General features: G+C 38.6%; 3 protein-coding genes across 3 annotated transcripts in view; 2 read left to right on the plus strand and 1 right to left on the minus strand.

The window, feature by feature from the left end:
• The first annotated feature begins 219 nt into the window (after positions 1-219).
• Positions 220-6,592, plus strand: LOC141796633 (uncharacterized). The gene is made up of 8 exons (XM_074677861.1): positions 220-290; positions 1,262-1,922; positions 2,455-2,597; positions 3,550-3,610; positions 4,141-4,349; positions 4,420-4,606; positions 4,936-5,031; positions 6,312-6,592. Exons 1-8 carry the CDS (start codon positions 220-222, stop codon positions 6,459-6,461), a joined length of 1,578 nt encoding a protein of 525 aa, XP_074533962.1. The 3' UTR covers positions 6,462-6,592.
• On the minus strand, positions 6,577-10,455 carry znf277 (zinc finger protein 277). The gene is made up of 12 exons (XM_074677686.1): positions 10,392-10,455; positions 9,531-9,744; positions 9,338-9,426; positions 9,084-9,166; positions 8,914-9,005; positions 8,645-8,755; positions 8,424-8,556; positions 8,238-8,305; positions 7,982-8,078; positions 7,843-7,885; positions 7,501-7,675; positions 6,577-6,988 (listed from the first exon to the last, which is right to left on the minus strand). The coding sequence occupies exons 1-12, from the start codon at positions 10,417-10,419 to the stop codon at positions 6,799-6,801; spliced, it is 1,323 nt and encodes a 440-aa protein (XP_074533787.1). The 5' UTR covers positions 10,420-10,455; the 3' UTR covers positions 6,577-6,798.
• Positions 10,456-14,394: 3,939 nt separating this feature from the next.
• immp2l (inner mitochondrial membrane peptidase subunit 2) overlaps positions 14,395-16,663 on the plus strand; it is a 166,111-nt gene continuing 163,842 nt past the window's right edge. Inside the window, exon 1 of the mRNA XM_074678152.1 lies at positions 14,395-14,473. The gene's annotated coding sequence lies outside the window, so the exon portion shown is untranslated. The remainder of the gene's footprint in view (positions 14,474-16,663) is intronic.

Consider the following 16,663-nt stretch of genomic DNA (forward strand, 5'->3'; position numbering starts at 1 on the left):
CTGCAGTGGGAGATAAACGTGGAGTTCGTCAAAGACCGAGTCCAACGAGTCATGGTGAGGAAGACTCTGATGACGCTCTGAGTGTCTCAAACCCTGGTTTAATTTTAAGGTTTTGTGTCCCAGTCCACTCTGCCCGGCCTGGTGGACCAGAAGGAGATCACTGCGGCGCTCAGACAGTGTAACTACGACCCTGATGAGGTCATCTCGCTCTACCTCACCATGTTTGGAGAAATCCTGCTGCAGGTCCCGCCAGGTGGAGACCAGAGCTACACCGACCTCAATTCCTTCAGGTCTGGAACAAACTCAAGACTCACAAATTATCTCTTTAAACTTTAAATTCAGCTGTACAAAATTAGAAGTCTTGGACACTTGTGACCCCACTTCAGTCACGCCAAACAGCTAAGTCCTCACCAGAACTTCACATCAGTGTTTAACTAACAAAAAGCCTTCTCTCTATACTCAAGCCAGGATGAAATTACAGCTTCATGTTTTTTTTGATCCCAAAAGATCAATAATGCTGTAGTTTGAGAAATGATTTCTAAAAATATTTTACTTTAATTATTTCTTTTTTTTATTGATATAGTAAAGAACCACAGTGTACACAGTTAAGCAATAATTTGCGCTAGGGGGATATAGGGGGGACTTTAGCACAATTTTTTCCACCCAGGAGGGCAGTTCAGTGTGTTTTGTCAACCAGGAGGGGCACTTTGGCACGTGTTTTCCAACATTAGTGACACCTGTGGCCAGAGTTGGAAGCGTTTTTCTGTGTATTCACATTAAACCCATCTCCCACTGTCTTAAAGATGTGACTCTAACCCAGATCTGAGTTTTTTTTGGAGAGCAGATGTTCTTTTCAAACCTACTTTTCTTTGTTTAAGACAACTTTTTACTGGATGCAAAGCAATGTGGTAATTCATTCATTTTTAGTAACTGACCATGTAAACTCTTTAGTACCCTGACCTCACCAAGCAGCACAAAAGCAACTTCACTCCTGAAGCATCTCAAAGCATTAATCCTTATTTTGCTTGTCACTGAATTTTCTTTCTCTGATGGGATTCTTTAGAAAAACAAACAGGGTTTGTCTCCTTAAAAGAAAACGCATCAAGCTGAGGTGAAAATAAATGAGTCAAATGAAACAAAAGACAGCTGATGGTTCCAGACTGTTCTCAGATCTTAACCTCCTGTGGTTACCTTCAATCACGAGCTGTTTAATGTAAAAGCTGGAGTTATTCTGTAAACTCATCACACTTTGACCCAGCAGAGCCCTCCTGGAGAGAGACCGGGTCATCGAGGACCTGAAACAGAAACTCCAGACCAAAGAGAAGGAATCAGATAATCTCTTCCAGAGGAACAGCTATTTGGCGAGAGAAGTCCGTTACCTCAGTGAAGTGGTCCAGCACCTGAACCAGAATTTGGCCGAGCTGGAAGCAGACAAGCAGGAGGCCCGGGAGAAGATCCGGTCTCTCCTGCACCGTCGTGCTCCTGCCGTCCCGCCTAACAAAACCGTCAACAAACATGCCGTGGAGCCAGACCTCCTCCGCCAGGTGAGCCGCCTGACCCGAGAGCTCAACGTCTCCAACAAACAGCTCAAGTCCACAGTCCACCAGACGCTCACCGACATGAAGAACCAGCTGGAGCAGCTGAAGGGCGCGGTGGGGAAGCTGGCCCAGGGGGAGCAGGAGGCCGCTGGGGAGGTGGAGGAGCTGAGGTCTCTGTACAGGAAGGAGGTGGTGGAGAGGAAGAGTCTCTACAACAAGCTGCTGGAGCTGCAGGGGAACATCCGGGTGTTCTGCCGCTGCAGGAAGAGCTCCAGCTCCAGCTCCTGTGTGGAGAAAACCGACGACCAGGAGGTGGTGGTCATCCAGAAGGGGGGCAGGAAGAAGTTCCAGTTTGACAAGGTCTATCCTCAGACCAGCACTCAGGTGAGGAGAAGGTATTTATTTCTTTAAAGAGCACAAATCACATTAGTTGCCTCAGTCTGCCTTGAGGATCAGGATTACTGGAGACCAGAGTCTGAGCCGTCTAAAGCTGATGGTTTTATTTTTCCAAAGAGTATTCAGTTTCGTAGTGAATTAACTCAAACTTACTGTTCAATCTCATCCTTCATCCTGTTAGATATCAAAGCAAAGATATTTAATGTGCCTGTAGGGAAGGCCTTAACGAGCTGTTGGCTTTAACGAGCTGCGGCTCTTAATGAGCTCTGGGCCTCACGAGCAGCAGTTCTACATCTATTATAAAAACGATTGAATTTGAAGTTATTTGTTATTCTGATTTAATGACGTGGTGATTCTTAGCGTAACAGTATTTAAAGACAGAAGCACAGCTGGGATCCCCCAGAGACTCTTTAAACGTTAAGAAAACAGGCAGAAAAAAAAGCAGGAAAGTGCAGAAACTTTAAGCGCTTTGAGTGAAGAATATACATCTCCTTTGCTCTTCTTCTCTCTTTTTCTGCAGGACGATGTGTTTGCAGGAACTCTACCGGTGATCACGTCATGTGTCGATGGGTATAACGTCTGCATACTGGCTTACGGGCAGACTGGATCAGGAAAGACCTACACCATGATGGGCAACAAGGAAAACCCTGGAGTCAACATCAGGTCAGAGCAGGTTTCAGTGTTCCAGGTCTCAGTTTTCAGCTTCAGGTGATTTCTTTGCAAAACAAAAACAAAAAAAAAACAACGATTTCGAGAACTAAAACTATTCAAGATATTGAACTTTAGTCCGACTTTAATGTTATACTCCCTTTCAGCAGACTGTCTGCTACAAGTTGGTGTTAGTTGCAGGTTTGTACGATAATTTGTTTCCTGACACTGTTGAAAATTATGATGATCCAGTACATATTTCATATTCAGGATGTTAGTATTCAGAATATTGTCAGGATCTGGATCGTACTTTTACATCCGTCAGAAATTATGGTGACCTTGTCTTGTATTGTTTTGCAAAGCAATCAGACACTTTATCATGGAGTTAAATATACATATGGTGAAACAGCCCTTTCTCACAATGATAAAGAATCCTTAAAAAAAAATCCTGGATCCAGACGGCGATCCAGATCACCTTCAAAATTTGATCACTTCCTCCTTATCCTATTTTGAACATTTCCTGAAAATTTCATCAAGATCTGTTTGTTACTTTTTGAGTTACGTTGTTCACAGACAAACAAACTCTCCCGAAAACATAAGCTCCTTGGTGGAGGTAACAATTTTGCAGATTATAAACAGCTAAGTTCGTTTTGGTGGTGATGAAGTTTTTTTATCGACCCCTCAGCTGGAAACCCCTCTGCTGTTTGTTATCTCTCTGCCTGGAACAAAGGTTCCTGTCAGGGGCCAAATGAGACTAATTGTGAGTCATTATGTGAGGTGTCACCTGACAACTGTTCATCAATACGTGATGAGACGAAGTGACAGAAGAACAGAGTCGGTTTACACGAAGAGGTCGAGTTGCTGTCAGAGGAAAACAAACAAGCTGAGCTCATCACGTCTCCTGTTACTCTCACAGAGCTGTGACACTAACAAGAACATGTGTATGTGTATGTGTTTGTGTTCTCAGGTCGATTCGAGAACTTCTACGCATCTGTTCAGAGAAAGAGAAGGTCTCCTACACTCTGAAGGTTTGTTGGCTTTCTGTAAAGCTCTGAAACACAATAAACTTGATGGAAAAATGTTCAGATTTGCCCCAAAGAATAAGAAAATAATTGACTGAGCACACAAAACAAGGTTGACTTTAGTTTATTTTCAACCTTCAAATGTCACATAAGAGCACTGTGTACATCAAAATAAGTCCTGGAGTTCCTCAAGGTTCCATACTCAGACCGATTATATTTCTCCTTTGCTTCTTTTTGGTCATATCTTGAGAAAACGCTCCATAAATGTTCACATTTTTGCAGGCGACACTCAGTTTTACTTATCAGTGAAGCCAAATGAAACATTTCTTGTGGACATAATCACAATAATGAAATCAGAAATGGTTTAATTCTTAACCCAGAGAAATCTGAAGTGGCTGTTCTCAGGCCCTATAGAGAAAGTTTCTAAATGAAAAAACCTTATTGTTCTAGTTTTTAATGCTGTTTGATGTCCGAGATTTTAAACAAGTTTCTCTGAAAAGATGATAAACCACTCAACACATTTCTTTCACTTTCAGATTTCCATGTTGGAGATTTACAACGAGACTTTGAATGACCTTTTGACCAAAAACCCTGGCACAGCTCTGGACATCAGAGTCCAGGGGAAGTCCGTATCCGTCCCAGGGCTGACCCAAATCCAGGTCCAGACCGAGGCTGACATCCTGAACGTCATGGAGACAGGAGAGAAGAACCGGAAGATTGCCTCAACGAAGATGAACACACAGAGGTGATGCAGGTTCCAACGCAGTCGTATTGCAGGTGATTTCTGAGTAATGTGTCATTACTCTCCTCCTCAGCTCTCGGTCTCACCTGGTGGTGGCGCTAGAGGTGGAGGGCTCTGACGAAGTGTCAGGGCTGACGTCTCGGGGTACTCTCACCCTGTGTGATCTCGCTGGATCTGAAAGGATCTCAAAGACTGAGGCGGAGGGTCAGAGGCTGGTGGAGGCCGCCGCCATCAACAAATCACTGACAGCTCTGGGACAGGTACGAAGACCAAACCGGGACTCAGATCCAGAGCTGGTCTGATCCAATAAGACTTCGGTGTTCAGTCTGAGTGGCCCTGGTTTGTTGAGTTAATTTCTTTTAATGTGTAAAAGTATAAAACAAAACTCCCTTAAGGTCTACAGACTCAAACTGGTTTCATCTTCTCCTCACAGTCTTCAGAGTTTAAACACCAGAGCTTCAGATTGTGTGAGAATAGCTCGAGTAGTTGGTTTAATTTTTCTCACTCTCACCACACGCCGTGCAACATCTGTTAAACTCTGTGCTGAAAAGATCACTCAGGTCAAAGGTCACTGTTGTCTGTCCTCCAGGTGTTCAGCGCTCTGAAGTGTAACGCTCTCCACGTCCCGTTCAGGAACTCTAAACTCACTCACCTCCTGCAGCCGTGTCTCAGCGGGGACGCAAAGGTAAACACCAACACCTCAGTCCTTTCAAGCTGTAACCCTTTAATGTCTGACCCATCAAAAACAGCCAGAAAAGTCTCAATTTTAGGAATCAAGATGTTTTTTAACCCTTTTAACAAAATCTACCAAAAAATGTTTCTCTATCATTTCCATTGATATATTTTTGTTGTATCTCATTTGATAAATTGGTAAGTTTTGCAGCTGTTTAAGTAAAGTTTTAAGTAAATCTGCATTTTTTTCAAGGCAAAAAAATACTCATGTTAAAAATTAGTCACAATTTAGATATAATTTTTACTACAACATATGTGAAAATTAACTACAATTTTCATGAAAAAAGTGCATGGATGTTTTCATGAGAGCAGCCATTTTTAAAAAGGGCCAAAATATGACTTCAACTGTCGGTAGTGGAGTAATAATCCTCAAGAAAGTGAATACTTCTTTTGTTTTATTATTAATTAATTTTTTTTTTTTTTACAGTTTTCATAATCAAATTTTTTTATTTACTTTTACTTTTATGCTATTCTCGGGATTTGATTCTGTTATGATTTCCGGGGTGCTGGTTCGATTTAAATTGCAATTCTTAGATATGTATGATTTGGGGAATTTTTAGTTTTCTCTAACACCAGACCATGTGAAAAAATTAGATGGTGATGATGATAATGTCTACAGACTTTATCAGTAGCCATATTTTCCCCAAAATTGCACATCACTTGAGTCAGAGAGGAATAGTTTACCCTCTGCTGGAGAAAAGTGGAACCTTTTTTCCAATCCAGTTTATAAACAAACACAGAAATGAGGGATTTAGATTTGAACAAATATATATATATATATATATATATATATATATATATATATATATATATATATATATATATATATATATTTCGATAAAGAAGCATGATTTTAATATCATAAACAAAAAATCTTGATACATATGTGAATCAGTTTTTTCTTCCACCCCTATAGAGCAGCCATTTTTTTTTAAAAAGGGCAAAAATACAACTCCAACTGTCTGTATTGGAAAGATAATGATAATAAGAGGGTATATACTTTTTTTGTTTTGACATTTTTTTCAGAAAACTTTTTTTTTATCATATTAATGAGATAGGGGTCTTTGAAACTCATATTGAAGGGTTAAAGATGTTTTTTAATCCAATAAATTAACTAGGTATCTCATGGAGTATGAAATAAGGTTTCTACAGTAAAGTAAAAAAGTAGAAAAAAAGTAGAAAAGAGATTTCTCTTTTTAATCATACTCTGTAAACTGATTTTGTTTCCCGCAGTGCTGTGTGTTTGTGAACATCAATCCAGACATCAAAGACGTGACAGAAACTCTGAGCACGCTGCAGTTCGGCTCGACTATCCGACAGGTTTCCCTGGGAAAAGCGACACAGAACATTGTACCGGCAAAAAACAACAAGACGGCCAAATAGACAACGTTAAACAGAAAGTATGAGGCCCGGGTATTAATTTTTGAACCTCCTTGTCTTTCACAGTTAACGGTTTTTACATTTTCAGGGAAGAGTGAGTGTTTTTACATCACTGTCAGAGCAGAATGAGAAGAGAACGGTATTTTCACTTTCAACAATAAAGAGATCAATCCAAAGCAACGTGTTTCATGATACTTTATTCCTTGAAAGGAAAAAAAAAGTTTCAGGTGCAGCACTCCTGAAAAGTCTTCTGGTTGCTCTTAAAGTTCATGTTCAGGCTGCATGATTCAAGGACAAATTGTCTGTAGAGGCTTAAGTGTCCAGAAACTGTCCTTTTATCTCAGCTGCAGGAGTTTCTGTTCTTCAGCAGCTGGTTGAGGACACTCGTCTGCCTCAGTGCTCGGAGGTTAGAGACGTCCTCAGCGATGACGGGGACGTCCTCGCTGTGATTTGTGTCGTCGCTTTCATCTTCATCACTGTCAGAGAGGGTACACAGGAGGGCGTCGTTCTCGTACGTAGGGAAGTAATACCTGAGGAGAGATTGAAGTCATTACTTAGCGGTGCCGGGGGTGAAATTAGCAGCTTTTATCAGATCAGAACGAGCAATTTATCATCCTCATGTTTTCTCAGCAGCAGAGAACGAAACAGTGACAAGTTCCTGTTTTAAAAGAGTGTGAAATGTTTGGATGGAGAAGGAGAGAGTGTTTGTTGTGTGTCAAAGAATTTGTGCAGACAGGTTTTTTTGAATGTTAAATTTTGAAGAAATAGAGGAGCTTTTTGTCCCTTAAGGCCACCATAGATTCACAAACAGGAGAAGTCATGAAGTGTTTAAATTTACTCTAGAATCTGGCCTCTAGATATCGCTAAAATTTCACCTTACAACGCTCTGCAGCTTCAGAGAGTTAACGAAAAATGTGAAAAAGGAAAAAGCTTAATTCTGTTTTGGCACTGCCTCCAACAGGAAGCTTCTTATAAGCCAGAATTTGACAGCAGATCATCTAAAGATGAACCCCACATTTTAAAAACCAGTTACTCAACTCACTGTGGTTGGTTCCACGTGGACATATCTGGCAGTTTCATCACATGAGCTTCAGCCACGATGTGCCGCAGGACGTCGTCTCTGGAGTCAAACTTCTCCTGACAGCCGTAGCAGCGGCTCTGGTGGATCTGACGGCGGATGAAGTTCACCAGTTTGACCTGCTGGTAGAACCTCAGATCTGAAAAGAGAAAGATGTTAGACTTAGATTCTCAGGATATATAAATTTGCACATCACAACATCTTTTCAAAATACTTTATGTCCTCATTGTAAGAAAACTGTTCCTATGAGGTATTTTATTTATAATTTTCATTATAGAGCAGCTAAATGTTTAAATGTCTACTCACTGAGTTCTGTTCTGAGTTTATGGAGGTCAAAGCCATGAACATCCTGAAAAAAAGCCCATGTTATCAGTCTATTCTCGACAGTGTAAGTCTGATTCTTTAAACATTAAGAGTAAACAGTTGGGAGAGTTTGTAGTCGTACCTTCAGGTGCGAGTAGATCTGATCCATGGTCTCTGACTGATGATCACAGAACAGACACACAGCGGAGACGGGATGAGCCTGCCAGTCTGACCAGTCACTGCAGATCACAGGGATCAGACAAAAACACGTCACTGGATGAATCAGAATCCAAAAACTGGAGGCTACACCAACATTTTTTCCTTACTCTGACTTCCAAATTCTTAGGAAAAGTCACATTAACACACTGAGATTTAGATTAAGACTCATCATCACTCACTCATCATCATCCTCCACCAGCTCTCGATCGTCTTCACTCTGCACCTCCTCCCAGGTCTTCCCGAGCTCCTGACAAGAAAGAGGAAGTTTCAGGCTACTGCTCTCACTGTGGTTCACATTACAAGAAATATGTGTCCCCTGACATAAACTAACACAGTGTAAACCCTGATATGTGTGGAAGTTGTACCAGGTAGTTGATGACATAGAAGCGGTCGTATTCCCGGTTGTTGGCGTTGATGCGACGATGAGCTTTCTTCCTCATGTGATCCTTCAGCGTAGTTTTATCTCTGAAGGTTTTCTCACAGTACAGGCACTGCAGACTGGCAGAGGAACATGGAAACAGTCAATGTGAACACAGAGGTTTAAATATACAAGCAATATCTGCTGTATGTAAGTTTCTGGCCATACTTATCCAGCTTGCTCTGCAGAGTGTCCAGAAACTCGTCACAGTAGACGATGTTGTCTGGTAAGCCGATGCTAAAGGAATGTTCCCGAGCCATGTGGTTCAGCAGAGACGACCTGAAAACAACATCATGAAGAGTTAATCTTTACTTCGTCACTCTCAAATAAAGGCTTGTTAAGGAGGGACTAAAGAGCTCCGAAAACTCATTTTAGTGTTTTAACACAGAGTTAAAAATTACGCAGACTAATTCGGACTCCTGTTCTGTGCGAGTCACCTGTTTCCACTGAACTCTTCGCTGCAGAACATGCAGAGACGACAGAAGCTGCTGTCGTCTCTCTCCTTCTGCTGCTGCTCCAGCACCTCCTCCTGTGAAAGAGACCAAAACCGTCAAAGAAACATCCCAGAAGAAGAAAGGTGCAGCTGTTTTTAGCCTCAGGTTCTCACCAGTCGTTTCTGTTGCAGCCTCTCCCGGAGGATTCGGTCTTCTGGAAGGACGTCGCACAGGAGGAAATAGTCCTCCTGCTTCTCTGTGAGAAAAACAGAACAAAGGGTTGCAGAAATATGAGCTACATATGTCCAAAACAATGAAGTTCATTTTATTTCAAGATCTAGATCTAAATTTTATAAATAATACGATAAAAGAAAGGTTTTCTTCTGAAAAAAAAAACTTTTTCACAGAGTAAATAGACCCCGCTCACCAACTGGACCTGTGGAATTTGTCTTTATCACACTGCAGAAATCTGTGACTGGTTGTTCCAGGAATCTTCCCCGCCAGTACAGCATGTACCTGAGGAAGGAGAAAAAAACAAGATTTTACTCTTCCACAAAAAGCAACAGAACTTTCTCCTACAATAATTCCATGACATTTAACCATAATCTGAGTGTTCATACTTTGGGAGGTCTGCGATGAGTTTAACATCAGCAATGACCAGCTTGTGCTCCAGCAGAAGGTGTTTAAGGAGGCCATCCTTCTGCTGCAGAGGGACCGACTCTGGACAGAACAAACACACCAGCAGCTCCGTGTTGGGTCCATGTAGACTGGGAGCACTGGAGCCATCAGCTGGCTGCTCGGGGAAACAGAGCGGCTCCAGAATACTGTCCTGACCTAAGAGAGGGGTGAGAAACTCAAAGTTAGTTATCAACACACTAATTTTTCCATCAAGTCAGAGAAAAGAAAAGTTGAACCTAGACCTGAATATTTCCCAAAGTACTACATTACAAGTAGCGTGATTACAAGGGTAATTTTGCTAAAGCACATACAAAAGTACGGACGAGTGTAAAATCAAGAATTAAGGATAATATAAAGCATCTAATTGAAAATATATCAATAAATCCTTAAATAGAATGCACCTAGGTCTGCTAAAATATCAAGTTTATCTTAGTATTCATTTAACTGGGCTTAAAATGCAGTACATATAAATGTATGTGACAAGATAAAAAAAAGTAGGATTACCCTTTAATAATACCAGTATTAAATATACAGATGAATAATATACTTGGGAATCTATTTTTATGAATATTAAGTCTACTCAAGCCCGAAAGAAGCTTCACTACAGTGAAAACAGTGTTAGCCTGTTAGCATACTGAACTGCTAGCTGTTGCACGTCATCAAAAAACTTAAAAAAAACTCAACCATTTTCAATTTCTTTTAATCTTTGAAAATGTCTAACTTCCTTTAAGGAGTTTAAATCTACTCAAAGTACGAAAATGCTTCAGCTAACCCACTGACACGTCTAAAAAAAGTAATCATACCATCTTCTCTTGCTCCGCTGGCTGCCATCTTTTTGGTCACGTGGACAAAACAGCGGCGAATGAACCAATCAGGGGTAGGCGACGCTCTCCTGCTGCATTTACGGGCATCACGAGAATATTTAATCCCTAAGATGTATTGATGTGTTCTAATCACACCAGAGACGCTACTTTAATACGTAGGCAGAAAAAAACGGTTTGAAATAATGTTTCATTGTTAGCGTTAATATTCTAACGTTTCTGATGTTAATGCCCTGTGTTAGCGAAGTAGAGTGTTTGATGTTTACAGGAATTCCAAATGCAATTTTTTGACGAGTTAAAAATAAATGCATAAAACGAGCTCTTTTAAACCTTTAATCAGTGGTACACATGTAGGATAAATGGCTAGGGTTAAAACTGTCGATTTTTTTCACTTGGTTGGTTTGAAGAGTGCTGTATAAAAAGTTATTTCAGAACCAAAAAACATCAACATTAACAATTTATATTAAAAAAGAAAAAAAATAATAAAGGTGTCTGGGAGGTCTTCGAAACAAATACATTGATAGCATTTTTAAAACAAAATGGGGAAAAAAACATGATAAAATACGGTGATTTATTCAACTATGTAGTTTTATATTCAGAAGAAAAACACAAACTGTATCCAGTCAAGATTTTGCTTCATAAAAAAAAATAAGGGTTTAGAGGCGACAAAAGCTCTGTCAAATGGATGATATATAACGTTTAATAAAAGTGCAATTTATAAAAGATTAAATCTGTCTGGGAGTCAGTTTTTAGGAGGTTATTTACTTCAAAAATGACCACTAGGTGGCAGAAAAAGCCCAGTCTTCGTCATCGTTTATCTGAATGAGCAGATTGTCCTGGCTCCTTGTTCCCTGCATAAGAATCTGATCTTAAATTGTGTTTTGGTTGATTAAATTAAATTGTTAGGATAAAAAAAAATATATAAGACATTTTTGTGGTTATTCTTGGTTCTTTTAATTTCTTTAAATTTTTGTTCTTATTCATAAATTCCTGGTATGTATCTGGTTTTTCAACTTTAACTGATTACTAATTTTACACCATACTCTCACGTTTGTTCATTTTATTATTTAATTTATTTATATTTTGTAATTATGATCACATCTTCTTTTCTTTTTGAGTCTTTCACCAGTATCTTTTCAGTTCCTTTTTGGAGGCACTCCAGACTACCTTCTTGTACATAAGATGAGTTTTATACAAAATACAAATTTCAGCTATATTTTTTATGGTCTTTTTTTTTAAAATGCATTTTTAGTTGCCTGTGCTGAGCTTTGAATTTGTGCTTTTAAAGTATTTCACTTGCTGCTGAAAGTATGAATTAAGATAAGATGTAGGGAAAAAAAATTAAACATAAGAAATCTTATAGTAAGCGATATATTAAATAAAAGAGGTGAATTTTATAAGATATTTATGAGGCTGCGCTCTCCTGGCCTCTCTGTAGTTGTAGTTCTGTGCGTTCAGCCCACTCAGGTGTGTCCAGGTGCTGCATTATTCACTCAGAGCTCAGCAGCTCTAATTAAACCCTGGAGAGAGGCAGCAGCCGACACACACAGACAGGGTGTGATGTGGATTTCTGATTCAGACCATCGCTCCCAGATGAGCCGCATCAATTTTCACATCCTAACAGAAAAAAAAAAGTTGTTTACTTCTTTAAAAAGTGCACAATGTACCTGCAACAGAATCCCAGGTAAACAGAGCTCAGTATTTCAAAATAATAAAAAGAGTATATCCAGAATAAAACCAATGATTCTGTGGTAAAAAATTCGAAACTAACACTAGACTAACAAAAGAGAAAGGGAAAAAAAAGATTCATATGCACTCACTAGAGTACACTTCAGTAGATCTGAAACATCTGAACCTGCTCAGTAGTTTTGTGTTTTTCTTCTGTTAACATGAAATTCCTCTGGCTAGATTTAATTTTGTAGTCCCATTTCTCCTGACACTTTTTTTGGTTAACCTTTACTAATATCTAACCAAAGCCATCCTGTTTTCCTTGTTTATTAATCATCTTTTTATATTTTGATTCAACTTTTCTATTGCATCCCCATTAAACTTTCAAATAACCAAATCCTCTGACACCAGACACACAGCCAAACCTCCAGCTGAACCAATCTCAGCTCCAAACCTCCTCCTCCTCCGCCTGACTGCTGCTCTCCGCTCAGGTCCAACCTGGATGCTGCCGGCGACGAACTGTTGCATAGCAACTGCCGGCTCAGCACCTATTGCGCTCCTCCTGTTTAGAGCTGGGAAACCTCAAAAGATGTCATTATGTGGGCAGAGCCGCCCACATGGGTCAATGTCAGTGAACAGCCAAGAGGGCTCTTATTCTGCTGCTCTCACGCTCAATGTAATTGTACTGTACTCGCACATACAGAGCAGAAACTACAGGTAACTATAGTAAGCTGATATTATACTAAGGAGAGGGGGCTGTATATGTGAGGATGATACAGAAATAAAGCATCCATCGTGGCAATAACTTGTGACACTTACCAAAGAGTAAATACTGAAAAAAAATGTGGTCTGGATTTAAAACCCTCAGAATTTTTACTTCCCCAAAATTTGTGCTCTTTTCTTAGTTTCTATCACTTTCATTTAATAATGTGTGGTTTCTCAGCTACTAATGCTGAGTGTTGGAAGCTGTGGTTTGAGGACCGGCGGCGGCTGCTGGTCTGATAATGGTTTCTACTTTCCACTTTTTAATTAAGCCCTGCAGGAGAAACTGGACTCCTTATCATTAAAGAGCTACGCCTCCTTTTAAACTCGGTTTGGTTTGAGTTCCTGCTTCAAACTGTACTCTCCCTTCATCTCCAGCTCCAACACTGCTCTTCTTCTTCTTCTTCTTCTTCTTCTTCTTCTTCTTCTTCTTCTTCTTCTTCTCTCTGGCAGAAGCTGTTTGTTCTGGTGCTGCGTTTGATCTCCAGCAGTCTTCAGTGGAGGCAGTTCAGTTGTCCATCAGCTTCCATTTGACAGAGCTTTTGTCGCCTTTAAACCCCTTTTTGTCATTTTGTATGAAGCTCAATCTTGACTGGATACAGTTCGTGTTTTTCTGCAGAATATAAAACTACATAGCTAAATAAATCAGAAGCTTAGCAGTGATTGTTATGCAGATAGGACATGAAACAAGACGCAAAATGCCAGTGCATGTGCTCCTCAACCCCTTAACTGCTGCTGGTGTGTGGTGACCATTAAAACACAGTGCATATGCAAAAAAAAAAAAAAAAAAAAAAAAATTAAATCAACATAAAAACGTACTCATATAAAATAGAAATGCATAAACATTTTGTATTTAATAAAAAAACATGTCTGCAGTTAAAAAAAGGGAAAACAACTGATAATAAGTAGTTGTGCATTGCCCAATTATTTGAGAAAATAACACATTTTCATGTTTTTCTGATACATTCGCAGAGACTGACAAAGAAAATTATTCAGGAGGTTAAGAGATTAAAGTCATAATATTAAGAGATTAAAGTTGAATAAAATGAAGTCCTTAGAAGATGAAAGTAATTTTATTCAATTCAAGTTGTAATATTACAACAATAAAGTGTCAGGGCGTTTGAGTCAGAATTTCACAAGATTAAATTTGGTATTTCATTAGATTAATGATTGATTTAAAAAGAAGTCTCTGTTACAGCCCATGGTTAATCTATGCTTGCTAGAATATCATATTTGAGGTTATGAAAACATCAGCCAGCCTCACTATAATAAGGGACATGGATTATCCTGAGAAGCTAAACTTAACATTATCTAAATTTAATAATAATAATACTATTATTCAATACCACATTGCTCCTTTAACCTGTATTACTGTATTAAACAGTTTATTCATCTATATGTGTATTTACTTTTCTATTATTATTACAATTATAATTATTATTATTATAATCATTATTATTATTAATTTATCATTTTTTAATAGTTAAGCATATTCACAATAGTAAAAATATACCTCATTTAAACTCCATCCCAGTTTGCACCCAACGGCTTGTGTTAGTGGATGGGCGGACAGAAGGACCCGGGGGCGCAGCGTGACGTCAGACCAAAACAGGAAGTCGGAGCTCACGTTGCTGGTAGGTGTGTTCTGTTACCTTGTGCAGCTTTAGCTTTAGTTTCTCTGCTGAAGATGTGTGTTTCCACTCTGTGTGGACGGGTGTACGCTTCGTGTCTGCATGACTCTTTCACCCGCTCCCGTTGACTTGTTGTCTTGTACGTTGGGATGCTCTTAAAGTTGACACACCGGTTGGCAGCAGCGGCTAAGCTGTTAGCATGTTTAGCACACACACACAGGTCACAGTGTGACAGCAACAGAGTTTGAAGCGTACGGTCTGTGGTTGGAGCAGCCTGCAGGGAGGTTGTTTCGGGTTAAGTGTTGTTAGGGTGGAAGTTATGGGGTGTTAGTTTCTGTGTGACTCTAAGTTTATTTTAATTGGTGAAGAAAGTTTGATGTGAATCAATGAATGGTTGTGGTCTTCAGGATACTTAACAAGTTGCAAGATTCTTGTGCTGTATTTCAGCTTTTACAGCTAGTGCAACTTCACGTCCCTACTCATCCATATTTTAACTAAATATATAATCCTTAACCCCACTGTTTGCCCGACGCTCGTCTTTATTTTCACCATAATTTCTCATTAAGTCACACACACAGCTCATGAAGTCATCTCTACCTCCTTATACAGAATCCCATCGAGGTGACCCCGGTCACACACGTGTGAAGCAGACAGTCCATTAATCCACGTCATGGTCCAGATTTAAATGATACTGTCAGAACAACATAAACGGCATATGTTTCAATTTGTTGAGCTATGACATAAAAAAAATTACAAAGAAAAGTACGAACAAGGAAAGCCTGTATTAAGATCCTTAAATTATTGTCGAATAAAGTATGCTGACATCACTGCCTCTAATGCGCATGTGCAATTTTTTTTCCCCCCACAAGCTTTTTCACGTTTTTTTAATTTTATTTTTTTTAATTTCATTAATATATGCTTTATTAAATGTCCCAAATAAAAAAATTATCGCATTTTTGAAGATTTTAATTTTGGAAATATTATAACTTTTAACTTCTATTTTCTTTCCATTTAATTACGATGATCTTGTAATTTTTTTAATAACATTATTTTGAATTACTGTCTCATAACTTTAAATCTTTTTCTAAGAGTTTTCAATTTTGTTTCTCAGACTTTTGTAATTTTTCATTATTTCAAAATTTTATATCATGACTATGAACTTTGACTTCATGTTAAGGTTTATTCTGTTATCTCACAATTTTAAACTTAATATTATTGTTATTAGGTAACATCATAATTCAAGCTGGTCGACTCCTAATTTTAACATCTTATCGCATATGGGTTTTTTTGAAAATCATTATCATGACTATCTCATACTTATGACTAACGATCTTCCAGTCATGACTTAACACTGTAACTTTGATTTTTTTTTTTTTTTTTTTTTACCAATTTTTATTTATTATTATTATTATTATTATTATTATTATTATTATTATTATTATTATTATTTTATATATTGAAATAATTCTTGAAATAAATCATATTTAACTCTAACATTACTCATTTCAATAACACTTTTATTTATTTATCATAATTATTTTTTTTACCCCTGCTTTTGTTTACCTCTAATGCTCTTGCTTGTTTATTTATTTTTTTTCTTGTTTCGTTTTTAACGAGGACATGAGGACAAAAAAAAAATATGTGACAGAATGTTTGCATGACATTAACCATGCAGCCTGCAGAACTTAATGCTCCTCTTCTAAAATCAAAGTGTCCTTTCTGTATCGATTTTTTTTTATTCCAGTGCTTTTGAATCTGCTGAAATGACACTAAGTTCTTTAACTGACTCAAAGTTTATTCCACAGAAGGCTGGTCATCAATAAACTGTTTTAACTTTCTTTAACAAACAGAAATGCCAGACGTTTCCTGTCTCCAGCCACCTTAATTCGAGGATGCGCTGCCTTTCTGTTTTTTATTACATTATGAACTCAATACTTTGTTATATTGCCATACTAAGAATTTCATCTGAAATTCTAGATATGTTTTTATGGAATAGAAGGAGCTGCAACAAAACTGCCACCCTGCTGATAATGATGTTTGGCTGTCATGTTGCTGAAAGGCAGTTTGTGCGGCAGACTTGATTAAATGTCAGTCGTGCCGATGGAATCAGAGAGCTGCTGTCCTCCTCCTCAGGAGCATCAGATTACTTCTTTGTCCTGGACTCATGAAACTGAATGACATTATTACTTTTTA

The sequence above is a fragment of the Halichoeres trimaculatus genome, unplaced genomic scaffold, assembly GCF_033239565.1.
Source record: "Halichoeres trimaculatus isolate MK-OKI-2021-1 unplaced genomic scaffold, fHalTri1.1 fHalTri1_scaffold_10, whole genome shotgun sequence".
Classification (NCBI taxonomy): Eukaryota; Metazoa; Chordata; class Actinopteri; order Labriformes; family Labridae; genus Halichoeres; species Halichoeres trimaculatus.

Bases quoted from the DNA above. Each gene is read 5' to 3' on its own strand.
- znf277 (XM_074677686.1), bottom strand. From the start codon at position 10,419: ATGGCAGCCAGCGGAGCAAGAGAAGATG. The intron at 9,745-10,391 runs GTATGATTACTT...CCCCTCTCTTAG, and splicing joins CAGCGGAGCAAGAGAAGATG to GTCAGGACAGTATTCTGGAG. The intron at 7,886-7,981 runs GTACGACTACAA...GCTTTTTTTCAG, and splicing joins AGATCTACTCGCACCTGAAG to GATGTTCATGGCTTTGACCT.
- LOC141796633 (XM_074677861.1), top strand. From the start codon at position 220: ATGTTTGGAGAAATCCTGCTGCAGGTCCCGCCAGGTGGAGACCAGAGC. The intron at 2,598-3,549 runs GTCAGAGCAGGT...TTGTGTTCTCAG, and splicing joins AACCCTGGAGTCAACATCAG to GTCGATTCGAGAACTTCTAC. The intron at 3,611-4,140 runs GTTTGTTGGCTT...TTTCACTTTCAG, and splicing joins AGGTCTCCTACACTCTGAAG to ATTTCCATGTTGGAGATTTA.